The sequence below is a fragment of the Oncorhynchus mykiss genome, chromosome 28 (assembly GCF_057628025.1).
Source record: "Oncorhynchus mykiss isolate SJ-2025 chromosome 28, ASM5762802v1, whole genome shotgun sequence".
Classification (NCBI taxonomy): Eukaryota; Metazoa; Chordata; class Actinopteri; order Salmoniformes; family Salmonidae; genus Oncorhynchus; species Oncorhynchus mykiss.
The window spans coordinates 24,077,485-24,104,052 of NC_143049.1; the positions used below are offsets into that span (position 1 = coordinate 24,077,485).

Here is a 26,568-nt window from a genome sequence, read left to right on the forward strand (position 1 = left end):
AGGAACTTGAAACTATATACCCGCTCCATTACAGCCCTGTTGATGTTAGCGGGGGCCTATTCGGCCAGCCTTTTCCTGTAGTCCACGATCAGCTCCTTTGTCTTGTTCACATTGACGAAGAGATTGTTTTCCTGGCACCACAATGCCAGGTCTCTGACCTCCTCCCTATAGGCTGTCTCATCGTTGTCGGTGATCAAGCTTACCACTGTTGTGTCGTCAGCAACCTTAATGATGGTGTTGGAGTCGTGTTTGGCCACACAGTCGTGGGTGAACAGGGAGAACAGGAGGGGACTAAGTACAGTCGTGGCCAACATTATTGAGAATGACACAAATATTAATTTCCACAAAGTTTTCTGCTTCAGTGTCTTCAGATATTCAGCAAGTTCTCAATGGGATAAAGGTCTGAGGAGTTTCCTGGCCCAAAATATCAATGTTTTGTTTCCCAAGCCACTTCTTTATCACTTTTGCCATATGGCAAGGTGCTCCATCATGCTGGAAAAGGCATTGTTCGTCACCAAACTGTTCCTGGATGGTTGGGAGAAGTTGCTCTCGGAGGACGTGTTGGTACCATTCTTTATTCATGGCTGTGTTTTTAGGCAAAATTGTGAGTGAGCCCACTCCCTTGGCTGAGAAGCAACCCAACACATGAATGCTCTCAGGATGCTTTACTGTTGGCATGACACAGGACTGATGGTAGCGCTCACCTTGTCTTCTCCTTACAAGCTTTTTTCCGGTTGCCCCAAACAATCGGAAAGGGGATTCATCAGAGAAAATGACTTTACCCCAATCCTAAGCAGTCCAATACCTGTACCTTTTGCAGAATATCAGTCTGTCCCTGATGTTTTTCCTGGAGAGAAGTGGCTTCTTTGCTGCCCTTCTTGACACCAGGCCATCCTCCAAAAGTCTTCGCCTCACTGTGTGTGCAGATGCACTCACACCTGCCTGCTGCCATTCTTGAGCAAGCTCTGTACTGGTGGTTCCCCGATCCCGCAGCTGAATCAAATTTAGGAGACGGTCCTGGCGCTTGCTGGACTTTCTTGGGCGCCCTGAAGCCTTCTTCACAACAATTGAACCGCTCTCCTTGAAGTTCTTGATGATCCGATAAATGGTTGATTTAGGTGAAATCTTACTGGCAGCAATATCCTTGCTGTGAAGCCCTTTTTGTGCAAAGCAATGATGACGGCACGTGTTTCCTTGCAGGTAACCATGATTGACAGAGGAAGAACAATGATTCCAAGCACCACCCTCCTTTTGAAGCAGCAGACTTTGTGAAAATTAATATTTGTGTAATTCTCAAAACTTTTGGCCACGACTATACACGCCTCAGTGTTGAGGATCAGAGCCCCAGTGTTGAGGATCAGACCCCCAGTGTTGAGGATCAGCGTGGCAGACGTGTTGTTGTCTACTCTTACCACCTGGGGGCGGCCCGTCAGGAATTCCAGGATCCAGTTGAAGAGGGAGGTGTTTAGTCACAGGGTCCTTAGCTTAGTGATGAGCTTTGTGTGCACTATGTTGTTGAACACTGAACTGTAGTCAATAAACAGCATTCTCACATAGCTGTTTTTTTAGTCCAGGTGGGAAAGGGCAGTGTGGAGTGCGATTGAGATTGCGTCATCTGTGGATCTGTTAGGGCGGTAGCGAATCGGAGTGGGTATTGGGTATCTGGGAGGATGCTGTTGATGTGAGCCATCACCAGCCTTTCAAAGCACTTCAAGGTTACCAATGTGAGTGCTACGGGGCGGTAATCATTTAGGCAGGTTACCTTCACTTCCTTGGGCACAGGGACTATGGTGGTCTGCTTGAAACATGTAGGTATTACAGACTTGGTCAGGGAGAGGTTGAAAATGTCATTGAAGACACAGTTTAGCAATGCATCCCTCTCTTTTACTGTGATGTCTAATGAGGGTCTTGAAACTCCATATTTGTAACATTTATACCAATATTGGCCTAAAAATGTATACTTTACCTAATAGTATAATGCTGATTGACGGATTGTGGGGTTTCAGATCCCTTAACAATACAGTTTGCAGTTCAATCTGAACCCTGATATTATGACATGAAAACCATTCCTGGGCCTGGCTCCAAAAACGAGCCACCGATGGACAGTACCAGAAAAGATGCTCTACTGATTCTGTTTCCTCATGGCAAAGTCTGCACAGGACTGACTGTTCAATGCCTCTTATATATGAGCATTATTTTTGTAGCAAGTATTTTATACAACAGCTTCAATTGAAACAAATGGATTGATGTGTCAATTGTTGTTTTATCTACTGTACCAGTTCATAGACCCGATGCCAAGGTATTAGGACATCAAAGACCTGTTCTCAACTCACTGGAATTGTATGCGGCATTGCTGTCAAACTTTTTGAGTTGAAGTGAAACAGCTATATTTATACTAATCATTCTCCCAGACCCTTACCAAGGAGTTGTCATGCCTACCTTCAGTCTCACACAATACAAGCAGCAGACCGTCTCAGCTGAAACCTGATCAAGCCTACACAGGCGTGTAGAGTAGACCCATTGGTGGCCTGGGAAACTCAAGACCTCTAGTTTATGAATGTTTCATTTCACCGCACCTCATGTCTGACAAACAGTTGCTAGCAGTCCACTGCAAGTCCATTGTCACCATACACCTCACCAGGTAGGAAGAGGACTTCAACTGAGGACTTTGATACCATAAAGGAATTATAAGGATAACTGCTGCATAAAATTAGGGAAGCTAGGTATTTATTTTGTCTCCTTGGATGATCATTTATTTTCTGTCAAAAGAGAGCTTCATGGTTTGACTGAGTGTGTTTTTTAATGGTTGTACTGGTATGAATCTAATTCACCATTGTCTGCCCTCTTTCTCCAGCAGGTAATGGTGGTAGGATGTCTGAACCAAGGCAGCGCTCTCTGTCCACCTCTGGAGAGTCTCTGTATCAAGTGCTTGGGCTAGAAAAAGGCTGTACCCATGATGACATCAAGAAGTCCTACAGGTGGGAAATAAGGCACAAGCAATTCACATCTATCTATCTATCTATCCATCTATCTATCTATCTATCGAGGATTCAGAAGGTATTCAGACCCCTAGACTTTTTTCACATTTTGTTACGCTTCAGCCTTATTCTACAATTGATGAAATAAGTTTTGAAAAATCCTCATCAATCGACACACAATACCCCATAATGACAAAGTGAAAACAAGTTGTTTGAAATGTTGCACATTTATTAAAAATTAAAAACAGAAATACCTTATTTACATACAGTAAGTATTCAGATCCTTTGCTATGAGACTTGAAATTGAGCTCAGATATGTCATGTTTCCGTTGATCATCCTTGAGATGTTTCTACAACTTGATTGGAGTCCACATGTGGTAAATTCAATTGATTGGACATGACTTGAAAAGGCACACACCTGTCTATATAAGGTCCCACAGTTGACAATGCATGTCAGAGCAAAAAAATTCGAAGGAATTGTCCATAGAACTCTGAGACAGGATTGTGTCGAGGCACAGATCTGGGGAAGGGTACCAAAACAATTCTGCAGCATTGAAGATCCCCAAGAAGACAGAAGCTCCATCATTCTTAAATGGAAGAAGTTTGGAACCACCAAGACTCTTCCTAGAGCTGGCTGTCTGGCCAAACTGAGCAATCGGGTGAGAAGGGCATTGGTCAGGGATGTGATCAAGAACCCGTGGTCACTCTGACAGTTCCTTTGTGGAGATGGGAAAACCTTCCAGAAGGACAACCATCGCTGCAGCGCTCCACCAGTCAAGCCTTTATGGTAGAGTAACCAGATGTAAGCCAATCTTCAGTAAAAGGCACATGCTAGCCAGTCTCCCAGTCCCAGGCAGGGACTGGGAGACTAGTCAGGATTGAGGGAAAGATGAGTGGAGCAAAGTACAGAGAGATCCTGGATCAAAACATGCTCCAGAGTGCTCAGGACCTTAGACTGGGGAGAAGGTTGGAGAAGGTTCACCTTTCAACAGGACAATGACCCTAAGCACACAGCAAAGACAATGCAGGAGTGGCTTCGGGAAAAGTCTCTGAATGTCCTTGAGTGACCCAGCAAGAGCCCAGACTTGAACCCAATTGAACATCTCTGGAGAGACCTGAAAATAGCAGTGCAGTGACTCTCCCCATCCAACCTGACAGAGCTCGAGAGGATCTGCAGAGAAGAATGGGAGAAACTCCCCAAATACAGGTGTGCCAAGCTTATAGCATCATACCCAAGAAGACTTGAGGCTGTAATCACTGCCAAAGGTGCTTCAACAAAGTACTGAGAAAAGGGTCTGAATGCTTACATATGTAAATGTGAAATGTACGTTCTTTATCTTTTATAAATTCACAAAAATGTATACAATACAAAGTTTTTGCTTTCGGCATTATGGGGTATTGTCTGTAGATTGATGAGGGGGAAAAAACGATTCAAACTATTTTAGAATAAGGCTATGACGTTACAAAATTTGGAATAGGTGAAGGGGTCTGAATACTTTCCTGAATGCAGTGTATATCTATCCCATCTACTGTACATCACTATCATATCTATTATCTATCACTATCTACATCATCTATATCTATCACTGTCTATATCATCACTATCTATCACATCTATATCTAGCACTATTTATCACATCTATATCTATCACTATTTATCACTATATCTATCACATTTATATATATCACTATCACATTTTATCTATCACTATCTATCACATCCACGTGTATATCTATCAATCACATCTACATGTATATCTATCACTATCACATACGGTATACATAGAGTATACCAAACATTAGGAACACCTTCCTAATATTGAGTTTCATCCCCCCCCATTTGCCATCAAAACAGCCTCAGTTCGTCGGGGCATGGACTCTACAAGGTGTCGAAAGCGTTCCACAAGGATGCTGGCCCATGTTGACTCCAATGCTTCCCACAGTTGGCTGGATGTCTTTTGGGTGGTGGACCATTCTTGAAAAACACGTGTAACTGTTGACCTTGAAAAACAGTTATTGACACAAACCGATGCGCCCAAACTGGCACCTACTACCATACCCTGTTCAAAGGCACTTCAATCTTTTGTCTTGACTATTCACCCTTTGAATGGCACACATACAAAATCCATGTCTCAATTGTCTCAAGGCTTGAAAATCCTCCCCTTTATCTACACTGATTGAAGTGAATTTAACAAGTGACACCAATAAGGGATTTGAGCTTTTACCTGAATTTACCTGGTCAGTCTATGTCATAGAAAGACCAGGTGTGCTTGATGTTTTGTATACTCAGTGTACATAGTATCTATCATATACTGTATCACATGATGTTGGGAAGAAATGGTGTGATCATCACTTACAGACAGTCGTACCAAGATGACTCACATTTTCCATTGCAGACTAATCAATACTAAATCTATGCACACTCGTGTTCCACACACACTCAACTCTAGATATGCCCCTCTTTACATTTATCACTGTATCTATATGTAGGATTGGAATGTTTGTTTTCTACTAATGTCATTTTAATTCATCTCACTCCATTTTTTGTTTGTTATGGAAACTAGGCATAAATTAATTTAACTTAAATGAATGAATACTGATAGGACATTACAGTGTTGTCAATGCCCTAATGTTGTTTAAACAAAGGATTTAATACATGAATAGATTCATGCCTGATGCTCCGATTATCTATTTTGACGTAAGATGGTAGTTGCAATGTTATTATTTGTCACGTTCTGACCTTTATTTCCTGTGTTTTGTATTTATTTAGTATGGTCAGGGCGTGAGTTGGGTGGGAAGTCTATGTTTGTTTTTCTAGGTTTTGGGTATTTCTATGTTTCGGCTTAGTATGGTTCTCAATCAGAGGCAGGTGTCAGTAGTTGTCTCTGATTGAGAATCATACTTAGGTAGCCTGGGTTTCACTGTGTGTTTGTGGGTGGTTGTTCCTGTCTCTGTGTTTGCACCAGACAGGACTGTTTTTGGTTTTCCATGTTTATTGTTTTGTAGTGTTTGTGTTTATCGTTTTTTCATTAAACATGAGTAACCACCACGCCACATTTTGGTCCGCTTCTCCTTCACAACAGGAAAACCGTTACATTATTAATTGCAGACATGAATAACCCCTAATTATGTTCATGCACCACCTGATAAATCAGAATAAAAATAAATAAATAATCTCTAAGTACCCCACCCCCTAAATATTTTCCCGCAGCCATGCTCCGAAGTAGTTTGTAATACTAAAAAAGACATGTTCACGCACCACAGCAGATGCCACGTGTGCGTTGTGTTGTTGTTTTCCAGACACCAGATAGGGCAGTAGGCTTAGTGCCAGCATGGCTAGATCCAGACAAACACGTGTGTGTCTAGATAAGTCAAATAAATGACCATAATGAAATCCATAGAGAATAGAGCTGTATGGTAAACACTAAACAGACAATACAGCCTTTGTCTTTACACACCATCTCACCCAGTTTCTGAAACCACATAGGATCATTTTTTTGTGTGTACATTTATTGTGTGTACATTTATTTACTTTTGAATTCCTTTCAGAAAATTAGCTCTGAGGTACCACCCGGACAAGAACCCTGACAACCCAGAGACAGCAGAGAAATTCAAGGAGCTCAACAGCGCTAATTCCATTCTGTCAGACATCACCAAGAGAAACATTTATGACAGCTACGGCTCCCTTGGCCTTTATGTGGCCCAGCAGTTTGGAGAGGAGAATGTCAACACCTACTTCATGCTGTCTACCTGGTGGGCTAAGGTGAGCTTCCACAATCATCTGGAATCCCTGGGTGGTTTTATTGTGCATGGAGGGGAAAGATTGGTGCGAGCTGCTGCGTTTGTGTTTGAGTCTGTCTGCGTGAGTGCGTGCATGTTTTTGTGTTGTGTTAACCTATAGTATATCTCTCTCCTGTCAGGGTCTCTTTGCCTTGTGTGGTGTGATAACGGGGTGCTACTGCTGCTGCTGCCTGTGCTGCTGCTGTAACTGCTGCTGTGGAAAGTTGAAGCCCATGCACCCCGGAGAGGGAACAGACAGCTATGTCTCCCCTGAAGACCTGGAGGAGGAGATCCGCCACGACAAGGAGACTGGTGAGGGGACACAGTCAGTGGTTGAAGACACATATACAGTGACACACACACACACACACACACACACACACACACACACACACACAAATAGAGTTGAAGTCAGAAGTTTACATACACTTAGGTTGGAGTCATTAATACTAGTTTTTCAACCACTCCACAAATTTCTTGTTAACAAACTCTAGTTTTGGCAAGTCGGTTAGGACATCTTTGTGCATGACACAAGTAATTTTTCCAACAATTGCTGTAAGACAGAGTATTTCACTTACAATTCACTGTATCACAATTCCAGTGGGTCAGAAGTTTACATACATTAAGTTGACTGTACCTTTAAACAGCTTGAACAATTCCAGAAAATTATGTCATGGCTTTAGATGCTGGAGGAAACAGGTACAAAAGTATCTATAGCCACAGTAAAACAAGTCCTATATCAACGTAACCTGAAAGGCTGCTCAGCAAGGAAGATGCCACTGCTCTAAAACTTCAATGGAAATGCCAGACTATGGTTTGCAACTGCACATGGGGACAAAGATCATACTATTTGGAGAAATGTCCTCTGGTCTGATGAAACAAAAATAGAACTGTTTGGCCATAATGACCATCATTATGTTTGAAGGATAAAGAGGGAGGTTTGCAAGCCGAAGAACATCATCCAAACCGTGAAGCACGGGAGTGGCAGCATCATGTTGTGGGGGTGCTTTGCTGCAGGAGGGACTGGTGCACTTCACAAAATAGATGGCATCATGAGGAAGGAAGATTATGTGGATATATTGAAGCAACATGTCAAGACATCAAGTTAAAGCTTGATCGCAAATGGGTCTTCCAAATGGACAATGACCTCAAGCATACTTCCAAAGTTGTGGCAAAATGGCTTAAGGACAACAAAGTCAAGGTATTGGAGTGGCCATCACAAAGCCCTTACCTCAATCCTATAGAACATTTGTGGGCAGAACTGAAAAAGCGTGTGCGAGCATGGAGGCCTACAAACCTGACTCAGTTACACCAGCTCTATCAGGAGGAATGGGCCAAAACTCACCCAACTTATTGTGGGAAGATTGTGGAAGGCTACCCGAAATGTTTGACCAAAGTTAAACAATTTAAAGGCAATGCTACCAAATACTAATTGAGTGTATGTAAACTTCTGACCCACTGGGAATGTGATGAAAGAAACAAAAGCTGAAATAAATCATTCTCTCTACTATTATTCTGACATTTCACATTCTTAAAGTAAAGTGGTGATCCTAACTGACCTAAAATAGGGAAATATTACTAGGATTAAATGTCAGGAATTGTGAAAAACAGAGTTTAAATGTATTTGGCTAAGGTGTATGTAAACTTCCGACTTCAACTGTACTAGCATGTTAGCCGATAGACTTCTTGACTTTGCGCTAACGTTAGTTAGCATTGGCATGTGAAACTACCTCTAACTTCCTTCATACTGGACACAGAGACATGCAAATAGTATCCACTAGTTCATCTGACTCTGGGGAAGTAGATAAAGGGCCTCATTTGCCAAAATACGAAGTATCTCTTTAAGAAACACATAAGCTACTCTTGCCCTATGATTTCAACAGCACAATATTTATATAACAGCCATGTTAGAAAAAAGGTCCCCGCTTACAAATTCACTGTTTTACTTTGAATGGTAGTTAGAGGTTTATTACATGTTTACAAATGTGTGGTAAGCAGTGTAGACAGATATATAGCTCATTGTTTGTGCCAACGCATCAATTATGAGAAGTTGATGGGCGAATTTGTACAATGCGTTCATGTCTCTGGAGATTCAACAACAAGTAGTTGTGATGGCTTTGCGTTGATGTGATACATCATCTTTGTGCCATTCAGAAACATTTCGTATAACATCTCGGTAGAATAATAGAGGATCAAATCATTCCTAAACACACCTTTACATCTTCTGCAAACAGCAAACAGACTAACTATGCCGTTGAGTAGTGAAAGCAAAGCGTAACATCAATGAATGGAACGAGAGAAAATACAACAATGAGATTGGCAAAGGTATCCATGTTGATCATTTGATATTGTAGGGAATTTTAGTGTCATTATTCACAATGATGTTGTGTAATCCTAGATGTGGACACTCCGGTTGTGCACCAGCCAACTAATGCCAGTGAAAAGACACAGTTGATTGGGGACGGCCACCGAAGTTACACCTGAACCTGGACATCTACAAACCGTAGAGAGGCACTAGACGACATAAACACTACACAGTCCATTGCTATGTGAATGGCTGTTCCCACACTCTAACGTCATTACATTCTCTGTAAATAAGTGCTTTTGGTTGTTGTTGTTTTTTAAAATCTTGATTTCTGTTTTCATTGGAGGTAGTTGATGTCGTTGTTCTCCTGCATACTAAATCCATCATCCCCTTTCACTTACCTAAACACTTTGAAGTGCATTGGCTTCCCTTGTCACATAGTACAAATAGCTCAGTGTGTAAATATTACAGTTTGTGTATGTATAAAAATAGAACAAAAGTATTTTGTTGAAAATAAATGTATGATTTTATCTGTCTATACAGTCAACATGAAATGGTATCTGATGTATTGGTACGAGTGTATATATATAGGGTATATTTGTTTTAATGCTGTAGGGTGATGACAGGTTCAGAATCAATGTGTGTCTGGGGCATTGCTTACAGTATCAGCATAGCGTAATGTATTCAAGGTCACATACTGGTATTTGCTTTTAAAATTAGGTGACTAATGTTTCACAATAGATTATGTTTGTCATTGGGATATGGACTGGTGTCTTTTGACATTGATCGCAATCATTTCACAGATGCAGGCCAACTTGAATGTTTTCTACAAAAGCATTATTGCATTATAGGGCAATTATTGTTTATTGATTAACAACTCTAAAAAACGTTATAGCCCACTACTGTTCAAGAGTCAGATCAGTGACTTGCCATCGTGAGTTTGTTTGAAAGGCTCTGTCCGGGGGGAAGTCTAGGTACAGATCTAGGATCAGCTTCCCCTCCCCCAATCATAACCTTAACTATTAGTGGGGGAAATGCAAAACTGACCCAAGATCACTGTATAGGGGCAACTTCAGCCCACTCTGTTTGGTAGAGGTATGGGCTTACCCCTTCCTGTTTCAGAGGTGGTAACAGCTGGACCCTCTAACCCTTCTCGTGACATTTTCATATATGGGCAAGTAAGCATGGCAACCCTTGACGTGGGTGTTTCTAAAAACAGCTTGTGACACTCAGTGGATTGCCAGCTAGGGAGCAATGCGATCTGTTCGAAGGAGCTTTGAGGACAGCAACGAGCGCCTAAGCAGGCCCAGTGACTCTGCATTGTTCTAAAGGAGTAGACATCTTTAATCTTTGCCAAGTCAGTTCTTTAGGGATTGAGGAACCGTTGGGGGACTGTTTGTTGGTATCCCTAAAGACGGCAGTAGTGGTTTTGTTTTTCCACTGTGCAATGAATATATCTCTGGGGTATTCACATTCCACAAAGCAAGACAGCAACATGGACAGCTTGGAGAAACAGCTCATTTGCCCCATCTGTTTGGAGATGTTTACCAAACCGGTGGTGATTCTCCCTTGTCAACACAACCTTTGTCGAAAATGTGCCCAAGATATTTTCCAGGTAGGTTGGTTATTTTAAAGCTGAACTTTTAACCTTTAACCTTTAATGCTGTCTCTTAAAGGTTTATCCATTCATATACATTACATGTACAGAATTCCGACATTGTAGTGAAGGTATTGCTCATCCTTTAATTGTCAGTATTCAATTACCACTTATTCTATAATGCTGAAAATAAACAACGTGTTTCCTCTTGACCCATGCCATTACAGAATCAACTAACACACATTTTAACCAGTAAACAACGCAAACACTACTAACCAATATTAGACAACGGTAGGCCTATATTTAAACATTTCCACTGGCTTTATCTAACGCCATTGATACACTGATGTCCTGTGTAGGCCTCAAACCCTTATCTATCGACCAGAGGAACCACGGTATCTTCAGGGGGACGTTTCCGCTGCCCGTCCTGCAGACATGAGGTGGTCCTGGACAGACATGGAGTCTATGGCCTGCAGAGGAACCTGCTGGTGGAGAATATCATTGACATGTACAAACAAGAACAGGAGTCCTCAAGGTGAGACAATAAATGCCTAAAAGAAGACAGTAGGCCTAAGACAATTGGTCTGAGACAGACAGAATATCATTGATATGTACAAACAGGAGTCCTCAAGGTGGGACACTACAGGCCTATTTAAAAAGATTGGCAGACAATTTAGTCGGAGGCACTCAGCAGCAGTCCCATGTATATCTGGCCAATTAGACAAACTGCAAACCCTCACACCAACAAATCTGGACATCAAGAAGACTACATACTATCCCAAACAACATATAGAATGAATCGGAAAACTACTGATGAGAATTGGAAAATTGAAGGAGAATATATATTTGTTTTTTCATTGTGAAAATGGGGTTTACTCATGGGTGGCTGGACACATTGCCCGTTAGTTAGATTTTGTTTTTATAGTGTAGGCCAATGAGGCAGCAGTCAGTTTTATTCCAATTTGAGCCGTACTACATTCTCTAGACATCAATATAGTATTTAGTCTGCTTTTAGGAGAGATAGACAGTACACAAGTAGTTGACAAAAATAGTTGACGTAGGAAAACCCAATGTTTTTAAAATACAACTTCTGTTATGAACTATCCATAGTAGATTATCTGCAATAGCTACATGTACGTTCACTTAACTACATCCTAATAAACCAAAACAGTAGATCTCTGAAAAGACGTCATCTGCTCCTGCCTTTTTAGCACATAATTTTTGCACAATCAATTTAAAGTTATTGAGTAGATTACCGGGACAAGACAAATACAATTTTCACATGGACCTATTGCTTGAATCTGGGAGCCAAGTGCAGAATGCGTTTTAGCCACAGTGGTGTGATAGGCTCATCAAGCAACTGTGGATTAGGACTACGTTACACAAGTGGACTATTAAAAACAGTTATTCAAAATGTTAGCATACTCTTGGTTGCCAAATAAACATAAATTATGGCTATTCTGAAATGCTAACATTCCATGAGGAGAAAGTATGTTTGTCTGTACTACATTTGTTCACTCGCTTTGATGTTATAATATTATGGCTTGGACATTTTAGGCACTGTGGACACAAAGGTGTTTTTGTGACTTGCCAGTGTGACCTACATTACTGTGCTCGATTAACAGTATAGCTTCCTCGCTCACAAACTCTCACTGGTAACTCGATTACACCAGGGTTGTTGAGTTTTTAAAAAGGTCACCAGGAAATCTTTGTCCAATGTGTGGTGTAAACAGGATCCCCAAAGTATAACTGTCACCTGTTCTGTAGCAGCAAGCCTGAGCCTGAGCCTGCCAAGTGTGACCAGCCCATGTGTGAGGAGCATGAGGGTGAGAAGATCAACATCTACTGTGTGACGTGTGGTGTGCCCACCTGCTCTCTCTGCAAGGTGTTCGGAGCCCACAAAGACTGTGATGTGGCCCCACTCAACACTGTATTCAATAAGCAAAAGGTTAACTTGTTTATTTTACGTTTATATCTGTCTATTTCCTTTTTCATAATGATGCTTTACAGGTATGTCAAATTGAAGTCAAACTCCCCCTTTTTTTCTAATGAAGAGAGTATCAGAGTTGGTACATAAAATGTCATAAAAAAAAAAGTTATGCTGGAACTCTGTGTGTGTGTGTGTTCCAGACTGAGTTGACTGACTGTATAGCCATGCTAGTGGGGAACAACGACAGGATTCAAGGCATCATGAGTCAACTGGATGAGACCTGTAAGACAGTTGAGGTAAAGCCTTCAACCTTTTGTCCTTTCTTATGTTTCGTCTATAACAGCATTTTCACATAGTATAGAACTTCAACAATATTGATGGTAAAAATGGTATGCTTAATTTTTATTGCGGCCTCATTTTTGCTACTGACAATATCTATATGACCTAGTTATTTGTCAGTTTAACCTTACAGTACAATCATGGCTGTCTAACAGGAGAATGGCAGGAGGCAGAAATCCAAAGTGTGTGAAAGTTTCGATCACCTTTATGCCGTCCTGGAGGAGCGGAAAGGAGACATGACCCTGAAGATCAACGCAGAGCAACAGGAGAAACTGGACTACATAAACGGCCTCATGAGGAAGTATAGAGAGCACCTGGAGAACATGGCAAAGATTGTGGAGACAGGGATACAGACAATGGAGGAGTCAGAGATGGCTACTTTCCTGCAGGTGATGAAAAACACTGTTTTTGTCCAGAATGGACAAATTACTACCACATAAAATAGCCACGTAAGCATCTGAAATTCTGTGTCAGTGATAAATCAATATCATAATTGATTATGTACCATGTTAGAATAAAAAGTGTAACATGTTATTACAAACATGTTGTGCAATTTCTTCCGAGATGTTTTCTCAGAAGACATGTTGTGTCTACATCAGAGTTTTCTGAGAAGTAATTCCTTTCTCATCTTTGCTCCCACAGACTGCAAAGCCTCTTCTACAAAAGTGAGTACACATACCCTTTTTTCCAGTTTCAGACTATAGTTCTAGTCCTCAGAAACTACAGTGTAACTGTGATCTCTCTCTCGGTCTACCAGGCTCATTGCAGGCACTAACATCTCCCACCTGGACAAAGTGGAGCATGGCTATGACAACATGGATCACTACACAGCTAACTTTGAGCGAGAGAGGAGGGTACTGCTCACTATAGACTTTGTGAAAGGTAGGGAGTATTGAGTATTGAATGAGACGTTGGCATTTCAATGTTCTTTCACAATGTCCAAAATCACTACTTCCAGTGCCTCAAAAGAAACTATGCAAATAACAATAGAAAGATCAATGTAAAACTGCAGTAAAATTTAACAATTTACTATTTTCCTGTTTTGAACTCTTGGTTGTTGTTCAGATGTTGAAGATGATGAAGAATTTGAAGATGGAGAAGAGGAAGTAGAATTGAGGCGGATGACAGGGGCGACCCGTACAGATGTCTCCCCCTCTGCTGCAGGGCCCTCTGTCGTTAAGGCCAACCCTCCACAGCCCCAGCAGCAGACAGCACCCCCACCCCTTCCTCAGAGACCTATTGAGACCCTAGGTGTCATGGCTACCCTGGCCAACCCACAGGGCCCCGTCCGTGCCACAACCCCAGTACAATTCCCATCCCTAACCCCAACACCAACTGCCACTGGACAGGCCAGCCCAGTCCACTTCCCAACCACAACCCCTGTTCAGTTCCCAAACACAAATCTGGCTAACTTCCCATCAGCAGAGCCACCGACACAGGTGAGAGGAGTGTTTATGACACACTACAGCCTAGCTGTGAAATTTACTGAAAATGTCTCAGTATAATACATGATAGAATAATAACTCATGATCCCTGGCTAACTCCCTCCCAGCAGCTGCCTAGTGCAGTGACAGTCAAGGTCACATTTGAGTTCACAAACCATATGGATATTTTTAAATATAAAACTAATATTATTATTGCTTGGCTTTTATCTCCCGTCCTCTGTATGAGGAAAATGTGGTTATTGAAACCAGTCAATATCCAATCTGTATCAGAATAGCAGTCATTGTTTAAAGCAGCTGTGCTCTGCTCAACTCAGAGTGGGCCTGCATGGGCCCTGGCCTGGGTCACGGCAGTGGCTTTCACCTCAGCAGGAGGCTTTAATGATGAGACACCTGCCTGCTCTCTGGTTGCCGTAGCCCTGCGTGTGTTAGGGGTGAAGCAGGGAGGGGGACGCTGCTGTTTTCATAGGGATAATTATCAACCACTCTGTTACATGTCATCACCATTGAGTTTAATTTGCATGTGGAGTGCTAATTTGAATGAGCATAGAGTTTACACCAACATAATCATGTGGATTCAATTGAAAAGGGAAAAGCCACCTGGAACAGTTTGTATTCATTCCAGAGGGGGAAAAAAATGAATGAAGGCGTTTATCAGAAAGGGTCAGAGTGTGTGTGTGTGTGTGTGTGTGTGTGTGTGTGTGTGTGTGTGTGTGTGTGTGTGTGTGTGTGTGTGTGTGTGTGTGTGTGTGTGTGTGTGTGTGTGTGTGTGTGTGTGTGTGTGTGTGTGTGTGTGTGTGTGCGTTTGAGTGGCATGTGCATAACCTAAAATCATCTTGCTTACAAAAACTCTAATAATCTAGAAGAAATACAACTTGGTTGTTTTGTTTCCTCACAGGAAGTGGCTTTCTGTGTCACAGTTGTGGCTTTGTTTATTTTACTGCATCAGCTTTGGAGTCTGATAAAGTCTACCATTAGGATATGTTTATTTTTTCATTTGTGTCCTGACTAATACTTAAGCACTCAGTCTATCACACTTAAAAGGTTACCCGCTTTAAATTGAAAGCATGAGAAGTTTCAATTTAGTGCCGTTTTCCTTTCTCAGGTCAAATTGCTGACTGATTTGTATACTCTGAGGTTATTGTATGGATGTGGATATGGTAATTCAGGACATCATATTGATTGATACAGGACATATTGTGGGTGTGAGCAGGTGGGTATTAGTGTGGTGAGATAAATATGGTATACATTTCTTTTTATGTTAGAGTTATTTTGTATTTGGTACCTCAAAGAAGCTCTTTAGACTCTACAAAATATTTGATTTCCTTGTGTTAAATTAGTGCTTTGGAATATGTGAGCAACAATATTGTCTGTTGAGACATGTCAGAATTCCTCCTTCATTTGACTTCTAATTTTGCATGGACCTTTTACAGATAACATAAATATTTCTTTATATTCTCCCTAAATTATACTTTACTTATTCAGCATGCATTGCGAGTTTTAATTTGATACCACTTACAAACCCAATTCTGAACAAATTTATACAACGAGTAGCTTTGCAATAGTTTGAGGGGACCTCTAATGTTTTTGCTCTTTGTTTTTCACAGATGACTTCTGATGCGGCATCAAGTCAGCAAAACACAGATGACAAAGATGGACCCAAACACGTCTTCTCCTTTTCTTGGCTGAACAACCAGAAGTAGATGTTCATTTTACCTCAAGACATTGTTGTAATACTAGGTATTGTTTTGGTTGAGTCAGCATCCCGCTGCAGGCACGGTTTAAATAATTACTATGTTACCGTTATATAACTGTAATTTCTCTGTAAATCCTCTCTAGCATTTCTATACTACCGTAAAAACAAATGTCATTGGGCAGATTTCTGGCTTGAGAAAGCCGTGCGTAATTTGGCACACATTTTGGCAATAGATTTACGCGTGAGTCAGAAAAACGTCTCAATGTATTAAAACACTCAATTTAGTCTACACAGCAAGCAATGAATATAACTTTGGAAACTTTTTTTATTACAAATATAAATATCAGACATTCTCTTGCACAACAAATATGATTGGTTGCTGATAGTCATATGATTGGCCTATTTTACTATCAAACTTGAAGCAATTGTACAATGAGAGGGAATTCCAGAGAGAAAGGATGAATGTTTGGACAATATATACAAAATACGTTATGCTTGAATATAAGTTAAAGAACATTAAAGGATATTTGTGTTCAGCATTTCAACTGGCCTTGCCTATTTCTCATCACACTATGTAATAACTACAAAGCGAATTACAACTCGATTTTACAAATCAATAAAAAAATATAACTGAAAGAACGAAAGTTAAGCAATTCAAGAGTAAAACAAAAATGGAATAGTAACGTACAGTTTATGTAAGATGTACACAATGTATTTGGTAAATGTATTTCTAACACTTTCATTTCCCGAATATGTCCATCATTTTCCGGTTACTATACGCCTGCTGAACTAATTGCTCGTCTCGAGCCATTTCTAGAACTTCCCTCAGCAGATGGAACGTCAGGTCCAATGAGATCGGTGGCTCTTCGCCCGGCCAGGTCCGCTTTCCTCTCTCCGTGGAATCATCCATCTGGTTAGCGTAGCTGTTCAGAAACCGATTGCTGTTACCGACTTTACCTTGCAGAAGACGCTGCGTAAACTGAAGTAAAGCCCTGTTGACCGTTGTTGACCGCGCAGAAGCTCCAGGAGATGTATTCGACAATGAAGATTGGGGCGAATTTTGATTGGAGTTGTCAAGCCGAATGAAGTACTCCTCTCCTAGTCGCAGAAGAATAGGGAGTTGCTGTTGCAGCTCTGCCTGTAGATTGTGGAATGGATCAAGTGCTCCGGGGGTTTCAATAGCTCTACATTCATAGCGGGGTTGGAAGGCACCAAGTAGAGCCACAGCGGAAACGAAGAAATTCAACTTCATCTCAGGAGATTAGGATGAATCTGAGAATTAAATATAGCCTCATTTTCTCATGTTCAAAATCACAATTAAACTAATTAAAGTGAAGATACATGTTGAGTAGCCTAGGATGTGGGTGTCACTTTGACAATTTTTTAACATTTTGTATCTGTATTGTATTTGCATTTATTGCCATTTGAAATCGAAAAACTAAATAAAAGCAGTTGCTTATGTTGTAATTGCTTATTTAATTACAATATTGTATTATTCACTTTTATGTTAACTATTACCACCTCATTGAATAATAGTTAATACTGTATGAATCAACAGTTAAGTACTACAATTTATGGTAACTAGGAAACATTTCTATCAATAATTAAATTATCTGCACACAACACCACAATTACATCCCTAAAAGAAACAAACAATTCAACATGTTGTCAAATACCTGAGTTTAACTGTGACAGAAGATGTTCCTCTGAAGTTGTAACGAAAATTATATCCTATTCTACAGTTATTTTGCCTTCCAATGAGCCTGTAATAGTGCGTTTTAAAAAAAGCATCGAAACAACACTTATATATCATAGACCTGAGGCCATGTCATCATGTTCTGACATGATGATCTGCGCAAGCAGAGGCATCATGTCCGTAGGGGGCACAGTGGCATGTGCCCCCTCATATTGGTCCTGTAAAAAATTCAAATACAATCTTTTTTTAGTTTATTTTTTATTTTTGTTGTTTGTCTGTAATACTACTAGCCACCTAGCAATTTTATGAAGTTGGCTTTAGCTAGCCTGGATAGGTTACCAATCTCCCAACCTCATAACTACCAAGAAGCCATTTCAGGCTGTCAATCAAGTTAGAGTAGCTAGCTTGTCTAACTATCTTATCTGTCATGCCTGCTGGCAAGGTTGATAGTCAGGAGGATATAGACAGCTCAAGACATGCAGAAAAATAGACATATCTTTGTTTAAACATAGAATTAAGCATAATGACCATGGCTCTAGATTGCCGGAAAAAGCTGTTTCAGGTGTTTAAAAAATGTTCCAACTTATGGTCGGGGCCTAGTGCCCCCCAGCCATCCTCACGTACTTCGGTTTTGCCCCCTTCGATTTTTGGGGTGCATGACACTCCTGTGCCAAACCGCTAATGTAAAGAAGACTTGGCAACACCAGAATATGAATGGGGAGCCTCCCTCAGTCCACAGTGGGGCTAATATCAGATGAGTCATACAGTAGGTCTAATTGGGATGTGTCGTTTTCCGGAATCTAGAGTGCCATTGTTCAACTAACTATGGACGTGGCCTTGTTCCTGCATGAATTAATAAATAAATGAATTAATGTTATGGACAGTGGTACAGGGTCAATAGTAAAATACAATTTTCATCATCTTCACCACCACCAACACTCTAGTAAGAGTCAACCAAACATAAGTTGGATGTCATGAATGTACATTTTCCCCCACAATAAAGTAAGGAATTTATTTTTAATTGGCTGCAGAGATCGATCAGAAATATGGTCTTTGCCCAATATTGTTTGATTCAAAATGGGTACCAAGTAGATGTCACTGTTATATTTAAACAACATGCAGTTTGGAAAGGGTCAACGCAATGGCAAAGGTCCAGATACACTTATCTGCCTGCCAAACTGGCAAGATAGGTGGGTGGCCTGCACTTATGGAACACAGGAAAGACACCTGTGACCTTTTCCAACAGATATTACTTGGATTGAATCACTAACATTTCAGACAGGACGACCTGAAATAGCAGAAGAGATTACAAGGGAGAAGTAGCATTTTTGAGGGAGAAAATATTATATATATTTCACAGAATCATATTATCGCCCAGAGTAGGTTATGAATATAGTTCATTCATATGCCATATAATGAAAGATATGAACTTGTAAGGTGTGCGTACTGGCGGTAGAGAAGTCAGGATGCAGGAGAGCAAAGACTGTGTTACAACGACGCAGTTTAATGATAAAAATCACCGTGAACAAAAACCATATAAACAATGGGACAAAAACCCCAGACATTACGTGCACAAGCACTTACGATAAACAATACCGGACAAAGACATGTGGGGTCAGAGGGTTAAATACACAACATGTAATTGATGGTATTGAAACCAGGTGTGTGGGAAGACAAGACAAGTGACTTCGACCGCCGAAGACAAGACACCGGTGACGTCGACCGCCGAACGTCGCCCGAACAAGGAGAGGGACAGACTTCGGAGGAAGTCGTGACATAACTTAAGATGTCTAAATCTGTTCACGTCTCAATTAAAAATGCACTGCAAGCATGTATGTTTACCTGACTGCACATATACAGAGAAGTGATGAGAAACATCCACAGCATTATAAAGGTGTGAGTCAGCCTGAAACCCTAGCATTATGTCACCCATGCAAAGTGTAGGTGTGTGAGGGTGACATTTGAATGAACTGTTCTGTAAGACCTTTCATGCATCCCTTCAAGAGGGAAGTTTCCTAAAATGTTGTTAGCACTAAGTGTCAGGTGCGTGAATGAGGACCCAAAAGCGAATTAACAAACAGAGTTTCTTTAATGATGAACACACGTGGGCTCAGATGGACAGGTAGATTCCGACAGGACAGGACAAGGTTGCAGCAAACACGATGATAGTCTGGTTCAGGCATGAGACACACAAACTAGAATCCGACAAGGACAGGAACAAAAACAGAGAGAGATATAGGGACCTAATCAGAGGGAAAAAGGGAACAGGTGGGAAAAGGGGTGAATGAGGTAGTCAGAGAAGACAAGGAACAGCTGGGGGAAAGAGGGACAGAAACGGTAACCTAGTACGACCAGCAGAGGGAGACAGGGTGAAAGGAAAGGACAGAAACAAGACACAACATGACAATACATGACACTAAGATCCTAATTACAGCTGTTGAATGATTCTCTTCCCACAGCACATACTGTAAGTCCAGGTTGTGTCCCAAATGGCACCGTATAGTCAAACATATTGCACTTTAATAGGAAATAGAGTGCTATTTGGGTTGAAATGCAATATTCATATTGTATCAGACTATTGTTTCAGCAATTACAGTCATATTGCCTCAATTGGGAACAAGACCAAGACATACAAACAGCTGTTTAAACAACATGTTCCACTAGATCCAGGAAAATAAATAGACAGGAATACCATTACATGAATATGAGTGTTTCCAATTCATCATCAATTCATCATCTCTGCTTTCTCCACTCAGCTTTTCAAGACACAATGTTTCCCTCCCTACAACTTTCCACTCCCCTGTCAGAATCGTAATCAGCTCCTTAGTTGCTGGACCGCCACTGGGCACAGATGGGGGAATGGATTTGTACGCTGTCCAATATTTATGTGTAGCTATTGATGATAACAAGATAGATACAACATGTATTTTTGGTATCTCTTATTCTCATACTACATTCACAAACAGCTTTTCAAACACCTGCTTCGTAGTGTGAGATTGAACAATATAAGGAAATGTGTTCTTTTGCTTTGTGCTGATGTGGGATTACACATAGATTTTATGCTAAATTTAAGGGCATGGTCAGAATAGAGAAAATGTTCAGGTTAAAATCAATTAGTCTTTTGCATGTGCCTCATCCATTTTGAAGTTGCTCGATTTATCCATAGGCAGTAACCATCATTTATTATTAAATACTTTATTTTGTAATCTGATGAAATTAATATGACTAATTTACATGCGGTAGTAATCATAATTAGGTGTAAATGATGAAACAAACATATACAGTAACAGCTGCTGGTAGCAAAATGGATGACCCCTTAAGGATGTCCCTATAGAAACTCTTTAGAAACTTGAAACTATGCCGAACAAGGAGAGGGACCAACTTCGGCGGAAGTTGTGACAAAGACACAATACAGGCATTCATCTACTTGTTCCCCCATGGAATACATGGAATATACAGCAATATGTAAAATAAGGCTAAACTGTACACAATTTACTGAGCATCCTCAATGTTTTAACAATCTAAGACATTCATTCCCCCACAACAGGATTTTATTCAAAGGGTAAAATTCGGATGTCTCAGGAAGGTGTGTAAACCTACTTTGACCTTTTAGTCGGGAGTCTGATTCACATGCACAAACCACAGGTTCCTGATGTTGGTAAATTGATGCAGTGGTTTCCTAAGGTTCCTTATCCAAAAAAAACAATGAACAAGACATGTCAACCAGCACCACAACATGGTGGGGAAAAACAAACACACTCTGGGAAATCATTTCTCTGGTATATTCTATGCCAAGTGACGTCTCTCAAGATGTAAGATAATTGCTGTCTTAAAAAGTCTTAAAAAGTCCAGACATTGCAATGATTACGGCTCATATATTTTTCATTGTCTTTTTTATTTATTTGAGGCTAATAATTGCATTCCAAGGGTGGCGGTGGCAATGTCAAGGGGAAACACAGGGTGTATCCCAAATGGCACCCCAGTGTGCTACTTTTGACCAAGGCCCATAAGTAGTGCACTATATATTGAATAGGGTGCCATATGGGACTAAATCATAAACGTGCATTTACGTCATCACCAGGGGTTGGTGCCCGCTGGGCTGAATCCTAAGAGTGGAACCAGCTAACGATGTAGCCAGGAGGCACCCTGACAGTTAAGGTTAGTGGTGAGAGAAGACTGCTCATTTCTCTGTCACTGACCTCCTGATGATGCTCTTGTATACGCACTCACGCACCACACACACACACACACACACACACACACACACACACACACACACACACACACACACACACACACACACACACACACACACACACACACACACACACACACACACACACACACACACACACACACACACACACACACACACACACACACACACACACACACACACACACTGAATGATACGGAAGGTCACATTTGTTGTGTCACTCTATTGACCAGTAGGAATCCTGATGTTGGCTACCTCACTGACATTGTCACTCTGTCTGTGGAGTCATGTCCAAGACTCAGTATGCATCCCAAATGGCACCCTATTCCCTATATAGTGCACTACTTTTGACCAGAGCCACCCTATGGGACATTTTTATTATTATATATTGTACATCGCATGGAATATTCAATTTATATACAAGATTTTAATTACCTGGTGGGTGAAGAACTGGTAGAAGACTCTTCTAGTGTCCATTTGTCCATCAGACAGAGGTGGGATCAAGTCCCTATTATTTGAGTAAGTCTCAAGTCACAAGGTCCGAGTCTCAAGTCGAATCCTAAGTAGAACAGGTCAAGACTGGAGTCAAGTCCAAGTCATGCATTCTAAAAGCAAACAAAAACTAAATCTATAAATGCAATGACTTGTTCAGCTACAAATCGTTGTCTATTTATTGAGTCTACCAGACAGCCCGTTTCATTATTTTGGCGATTTATTGAGTCTACCAGACAGCCCTTTTCATTATTTTGTGTAAATGTAAAATAGGGACCTTGTATCAGTCATAAGGCCATGAAATCAGCAGAAGGCAAGGCAAGATGACGTGCTCAGAGTGTACATTTATTTATGTCTTGGTTATCCAGTGGTGAAAGCACGATATCATATGAAAAATACAAGTAGCTTTAGCAAATATACGCAAGAATTGCCCAAAAGAAATAGCCTCTGTATCATGCTTAAAACATGTCCTATCTGAACAGACACAGGTAGAGGGAAAGACTGTACAGCCTCCTCTTGAGAAATTAAATTGAATCTGTCTAACAGGAGCTCAAACAGGTAGGCCTACATAATACACTCAACAAAAATATGAACGCAACACGTAAAGTGTTGGTCCCATGTTTCATGAGCTGAAATAAAAGATCCCAGAAATGTTCCATATGCACAAAACGCTTATTTATCTTGAATGTTGTGCACAAATGTGTTTACATCCCTCTTAGTGAGAATTTCTCCTTTGCCAGTATAATTCATCCACCTGACAGGTGTGGCATATCAAGAAGCTGATTAAACAGCATGATCATTACACAGGTGCACCTTATGCTGGGCCACTCTAAAATGTGCAGTTTTGTCACACAACGCAATGCTACAGATGTCTCAAGTTTTGAAGGATCGTGCAATTGGCATGCTGACTGCAGGAATGTCCACCAGAGCTGTTGCCAGTGAATTGAATGTTAATTTCTTTACCATAGGGCCCCTCCAACGTTTTAAGGAATTTGGCAGTACGTCCAACCGGCCTCAAAACCGCAGACCAAATGTAACAACACCAGCCCAGGACCTCCACATCTGACTTCATCACCTCCAAGATCGTCTGAGCCCAGCCACTCGGACAGCTGATGAAACTATGGGTTTGCACAACCAAAGAATTTCTCAGGGAAGCTCGTTTGCGTGCTCGTAGTCCTGACCTGGGTATTGACCTGACTGCAGTTCAGCGTCGTAAGCGACTTCAGTGGGCAAATACTGACCTTCGATGGCCATTGGCACGCTGGAGAAGTGTGCTCTTCAAGTATGAATTCCGGTTTCAACTGTACTGGGCAGATGGCAGATATGTGTATGGCGTCATGTGAGCAAGTGGTTTGCTGATGTCAACATTGTGAACAGATTGCCCCATTGTGGTGGTGGGGTTATGTATGGGCAGGCATAAGTTACAGACAACAAACACAATTGCATTTTATTGATGGCAATTTGAATGCACAGAGAAACCGTGACGAGATCCTGAGGCCCATTGCTGTGTCATTCATCCGCCGCCATCACTTCATGTTTCAGCATGATAATGGACAGCACCATATCGCAAGAATCTGTACACAATGCCTGGAAGCTGAAATTGTCCCAGTTCTTCCATGGCCTGCATACTCACCAGACATATCACCCATTGAGCATGTTTGGGATGCTCTGGGTCGAATTGTACGACAGCGTGTTCAAGTTCTCGCCAATATCCACTAACTTTGCACAGCCATTGAAGAGGAGTGGGACAACATTCAACAGGCCACAATCAACAGCCTGATCAACTCTATGCAAAGAAGATGTATCACGCTGCATGATGCAAATGGTGGTCACACCAGATACTGACTGGTTTTCGTTTCCACACCCATACCTTTTTTTAAAGATATCTGTGACCAACAGATGCATATCAGTATTCCAATTGACTGATTTCCTTATATGAACTGTAACTCAGTCAAATCTTTAAAATTGCTGCATGTTGCTTTTATATTTTTGTTCAGGGTACTTTGATCACTCTTTTGTTGCTGAGAATTTTCCTGCACTGCAGGTAATGCAGATATATATAAATTCTTCGTGATTTATATAAATTCACTGAAAACTAGTGATGGGGGAAATAGATATAGTTACATATTAGGCTATTATTTGTAATTATATATTGTATTGTTTTGACAATATAGCAATATTATTTTTGCGCTAGTTGGCTGTACTTGCACCAAAACCCCAGTATTTTCCTTCATAGCTTGTTCTCCAGCCTCTTTTCCTGCATCTGTATTTCTAGGTAGCGATTCATCCTCTACATCCACCCCTCAACCTCCTCCTCACAAGACAATTGCTACATTTGTGCATAATGGCACCCTATTCCCTACATAGTGCACTACTTTTATCAAGAGCCCTAGTAGTACACTATATAGGGAATAGGGAGTAGGGTGTCATTTGGGCGCCATCTAGGATCCCCCAGAGAAAACAGCCATCCAGTCTTGATGGGGTCCTAGCTGAAAACCTTTATTATAGGCTAGAATACGTATACGGCTACCTTGGACAGAATAATTGCTGAATTCTTGCCAAACCCCCATGACTGTTTGTTCAGAATTGCTAACCACCAATGTTGTCCTGATACACATGACAAGCATGACAAAGTTATGTTATAGTAATATAAAGTCACAAAAATAATCAAATGTCAATTGAAAAGAAAGGCATGCTTTCTAAGGAAAGGTGCTGTTATCAATTCGGAAAAAAACAAATCCAAAAAATCTACTACTGTAGTCGAGCCAAAATTCAAATGGCAGATTTCTAGTCTGAACTTATTATTTGGCTTGCTTGATGCAACTAAGATTTTACTTTTCTCAAAATTGCTCATACCTCGTTGGCCTGTGACACATAGTGGTCATTGACAGATCACTTTAGACAGTGACTGTGAGTGTGATCCTACTGTAATGCTTTTGCATTGTCACACTCCTGATGTAGGATTTTTATTTGAGCCAGTTTGGTACAGCAGGAAGATAATCCTAAAGCAACAGCAAAATGTGAATTATCATGTGGATTTTAATTAAATGGACATTTTTGTAGTGGTTGACACATTTTTCGTAAGGGAAAATCAAGTCAAAAATGTCAAGGTGTAAATTACAAACTTTAGAAGCCTTTTTTAAACCTCAAATACACGACAAGTTTTACATTTCCTGCACTGCAGTAAAATTCTCCTGCAAAATTAAGATCCTGCATCTGTAATTGATTACCCATAGTCACCTGGGGAGGGAGACACAGTGATAGGATCACTAAGAGAAGTAGTAGCCTAACTCAATACAAAGGACAAAGTGATGGCTGCATCCCAAAATGCACCCTATTCCCAAAATAGCACCCTATTCTCTAACAGCAAAAGTTGTGCACTATGGTGGTACTTGGGATACACAATGCCACTAACTCTTGAGTCTAAGCACATGAAGACAGCGGGCCAAAATAAACTGTGTATGGTGGTGGTCATGCCCCTGAAGCAACCAACACATTTCTTCAAAATAGGTCAGTGATCTGACTATTTTTATAATAGAAGTCATTTATATCATCCTAGGACAACAAGAATAAAATCGTTTTGACTCCATCGAGTCACTTTGATTTTTTATCACTGCGTGTTGACAGGAGTGTTTCTACAAGGTCCCTTGTCTTTTACCCTCTCTCCACATATCTCTCTCCATATCCCTGTCTCCCAGTCCTGAGGGGTCCATGGGATATAGGTTGCCTTGAGTATTCAAACCAGTCAATACTTTGTAGAAGCACCTTTGGTAGCGATTACAGCTGTGATTATGTCTGGGTAAGTTTCTAAGAGCTTTCCACACCTGGATTATGCAACATTTTCCCATTATTCTTTTCAAAATTCTTCAAGCCCTGTGAAAATGTTTTTTGATCATTTCTAGACAATAATTTTCAGGTCTTGCCATAGATTTTCAAGTAGATTTAAGTCAAAACTGTAACTCAACCACTCAGGAACATTCACTGTCTTTTTGGTAAACAACTCCAGTGTAGATTTGACCTTGTGTTTTAGGTTATTGTCCTGCTGAAAGGTGAATTCATCTCCCAGTGTCTGATGGAAAGCAGACTGAACCAGGTTT

General features: G+C 40.9%; 3 protein-coding genes across 6 annotated transcripts; 2 read left to right on the top strand and 1 right to left on the bottom strand.

Annotated features, from left to right (window-relative positions):
- Positions 1–2,871: 2,871 nt before the first annotated feature.
- LOC110508282 (dnaJ homolog subfamily C member 5-like) lies at positions 2,872–9,617 on the top strand. The gene is made up of 4 exons (XM_021588705.3): positions 2,872–2,978; positions 6,528–6,741; positions 6,899–7,070; positions 9,157–9,617. The coding sequence occupies exons 1-4, from the start codon at positions 2,872–2,874 to the stop codon at positions 9,240–9,242; spliced, it is 579 nt and encodes a 192-aa protein (XP_021444380.1). The 3' UTR covers positions 9,243–9,617.
- A 558-nt stretch (positions 9,618–10,175) lies between these two features.
- LOC100505418 (muscle RING finger 2) lies at positions 10,176–16,606 on the top strand. 4 transcript variants are annotated; one of them, XM_021588592.3, is made up of 9 exons: positions 10,176–10,678; positions 11,020–11,195; positions 12,431–12,608; positions 12,791–12,886; positions 13,085–13,318; positions 13,572–13,594; positions 13,687–13,811; positions 13,995–14,368; positions 15,979–16,606. In XM_021588592.3, the coding sequence occupies exons 1-9, from the start codon at positions 10,511–10,513 to the stop codon at positions 16,072–16,074; spliced, it is 1,470 nt and encodes a 489-aa protein (XP_021444267.3). In that variant the 5' UTR covers positions 10,176–10,510; the 3' UTR covers positions 16,075–16,606.
- LOC110508765 (corticoliberin) lies at positions 16,375–17,846 on the bottom strand. The gene is made up of 2 exons (XM_021589550.3): positions 17,744–17,846; positions 16,375–17,339 (listed from the first exon to the last, which is right to left on the bottom strand). The coding sequence occupies exon 2, from the start codon at positions 17,317–17,319 to the stop codon at positions 16,807–16,809; it is 513 nt and encodes a 170-aa protein (XP_021445225.1). The 5' UTR covers positions 17,320–17,339; positions 17,744–17,846; the 3' UTR covers positions 16,375–16,806.
- Positions 17,847–26,568: the final 8,722 nt, after the last annotated feature.

What these genes read in the sequence shown, in the direction of transcription:
- LOC110508282 (XM_021588705.3), top strand. Translation starts at nt 2,872, where the DNA reads ATGTCTGAACCAAGGCAGCGCTCTCTGTCCACCTCTGGAGAGTCTCTG. An exon ending in GACATCAAGAAGTCCTACAG is followed by an intron (nt 2,979 to 6,527) that starts GTGGGAAATAAG and finishes AATTCCTTTCAG; the next exon opens with AAAATTAGCTCTGAGGTACC. An exon ending in TGTCTACCTGGTGGGCTAAG is followed by an intron (nt 6,742 to 6,898) that starts GTGAGCTTCCAC and finishes CTCTCCTGTCAG; the next exon opens with GGTCTCTTTGCCTTGTGTGG.
- LOC100505418 (XM_021588592.3), top strand. Translation starts at nt 10,511, where the DNA reads ATGAATATATCTCTGGGGTATTCACATTCCACAAAGCAAGACAGCAAC. An exon ending in CAAGAACAGGAGTCCTCAAG is followed by an intron (nt 11,196 to 12,430) that starts GTGAGACAATAA and finishes GTTCTGTAGCAG; the next exon opens with CAAGCCTGAGCCTGAGCCTG. An exon ending in AGACCTGTAAGACAGTTGAG is followed by an intron (nt 12,887 to 13,084) that starts GTAAAGCCTTCA and finishes GCTGTCTAACAG; the next exon opens with GAGAATGGCAGGAGGCAGAA.
- LOC110508765 (XM_021589550.3), bottom strand. Translation starts at nt 17,319, where the DNA reads ATGAAGTTGAATTTCTTCGTTTCCGCTGTGGCTCTACTTGGTGCCTTC.